Source organism: Sphaeroforma arctica, assembly GCF_001186125.1.
Source record: "Sphaeroforma arctica JP610 unplaced genomic scaffold supercont1.159, whole genome shotgun sequence".
NCBI lineage: Eukaryota > Ichthyosporea > Ichthyophonida > Sphaeroforma > Sphaeroforma arctica.
The window spans coordinates 33,871-35,945 of NW_014040399.1; the positions used below are offsets into that span (position 1 = coordinate 33,871).

Sequence of the window (2,075 nt, forward strand, 5' to 3'; positions counted from 1 at the left end):
TCATATTCATATTGCTGTATCTGTGCGTATCAACGATACACTTGCGGAATATTGGTCGAACCAGGAGGGTTCTATTTTTAGAACCGACCAGAGTCTTCTCGCTGTGCCTTTTAAAGCCCGTCTGTGATACGATCATCATGAATAGCGCCGTATGCGCATAACTGTACCTACAAACGAAACTTTCTCATCAATCGACATGGTCTGTTGTGTACAGGTGTTCACCTGGGCCGAGAACGAGTTCATTGTGATATGCAACACAGTGCGTCGGTACGGAGGCTTGCGGATGGGGAGCGCTGCCTACTATAAGACGCTGAAATCAGCGTTTCTCTTGGCCGGCTTCTACTTTCCGTATGAAAACGACGCTGGACGGTTGCAGAAACAGGCCGTGTTCCTGGATAACATAGAGGAGGTAAGGCACTTGCAGAAACTGGTGCTGATGTGCATGAAGATGGAAGCCAAACGGCACCCCGAGTGGCATACGGACTGCCAGCGAGCTATATATCATAAGTATGTAGGGTTAGAGATTAGCAGTATGTGGGCGTGTGTATGCTAGGTAGGTGGAGTGCATCCCAATAGCGTAGGAATGGATATCACACGCATGTGGTACAGACCACACGCATGTAGGGATGTGTTCACATGCCCTGTGAGAGTTTGCCACATGTGTGTGCCTGTGAGCTGGGTACGGTAGCCGATGTATGCACGTGGATGTGTGTGGATATATACACTTCAACTTCTGCGTAACAAGTGCAGTGCTGCGTTTCGATATATATTATAAGTTTTGCTGCGTAAGTAGTGTCCGTGATGTGAGGCAACATTGTGTGTTTGGATCATGAAGATTTTGATCTAACTGCGCAAACTATACAGATGTATTGCGTAGTGTTTGGTATCGTACAAGTCGTGTACGTTTTCCATTTAAATACGCCCCGAAGTATCATTTTATTGATAGAAAGCAAGTGCGGATAGTCGAGCCCCGGTGCTATTTCATGGTACACGCTGCTCCCTTCGCTGCCAGATGCACATTTCTTCTCTACTTTTTCGAGTCTACATTACTTTTGTACACGCCCGTACTCTGATACAACCTCACGCCTCTCAATCGCATCCCCTCGTTAGCCACTCCTCACATCTGCTTGTGTTTGGTTCTATCCTGTTTCCTGCTGATGGATCCGTGCTACTTTCCTTCGGACTATGTCTAAATTAACCCATGGCTCGCTTTATTGCCAGGGACGGGTCTATTATGTGCCGGATGGTCAAATCCATTCGCGATGTTGCGTACAGCACCTTTAAGGGCGTTGCCCCACTACCGACGGACCGTTACTCCACCCAGTTACTCCTAACCGATACATCCCATACAGCAGTGGTAGTAGCGCCTGCTGAACTCTCAGGCTCTAAACAAGAGGACAGCCCCAGCCCCAGCACTGCGATGGACGTGCATGCAGACACCGACACCGACCTACAACTGATTACCTTACCCACAGACAACGCACCCACCGATACACAGTCTGGCACAAGGCCAACTGCACACACTGTGCCGCGGGGCAGGTGGGCGGCTGAGTGTGTGACGCCGAGTATTGTGCTGCACTTTGGCCGCAACAGCAATGAGTGGATGTGCAAACTCGAGGCGGTCTATCGAGAAGTGTTTCACACGCGCACACGCTACATGGGTGTATTGGTTCCTCCTGACGACAGTGCGGTATGTTTCTGCTCGAGAAATCCGGAGTTGAGTTGAGCACGCGCCGGATGTGCTCCTATATATTGAGCCAGATGTTTAAGTGCGCTCGTCTGATAGTCTTCTCCGCATAGGTGCGACGCTTTCACTGTAGTAAGGACATTCATGCAGAATAACACCAACTCTATCCCCAACTCTATCCCCAACAGCCACAGATACGCATACACTCCGACGTGGCGACTATGGGCCTCTTATTGACGTCACAGCTGTATCAGTGGACTAAACTGGCTCAGGAGGGCAAGACTGCTGACGATGCGCCGCTGTGTAACTTGCCGGCCTATTGGATGCAGCACTGCATGGACATGTTCTCGGTATGATAGGCTACGGACATGGATTGTGTGGGCTATAT

General features: G+C 49.9%; 1 protein-coding gene across 1 annotated transcript in view; it reads left to right on the forward strand.

The window, feature by feature from the left end:
- The window catches only part of SARC_03214 (hypothetical protein), a gene marked incomplete at its 5' end in the record, with an annotated part of 22,136 nt that overhangs the window by 13,655 nt on the left and 6,406 nt on the right, over positions 1–2,075 (forward strand). Inside the window, 3 exons of the mRNA XM_014302998.1 lie at positions 215–507; positions 1,222–1,690; positions 1,876–2,037. Of these exons, the coding sequence (XP_014158473.1) occupies positions 215–507; positions 1,222–1,690; positions 1,876–2,037 (924 nt within the window). The remainder of the gene's footprint in view (positions 1–214; positions 508–1,221; positions 1,691–1,875; positions 2,038–2,075) is intronic.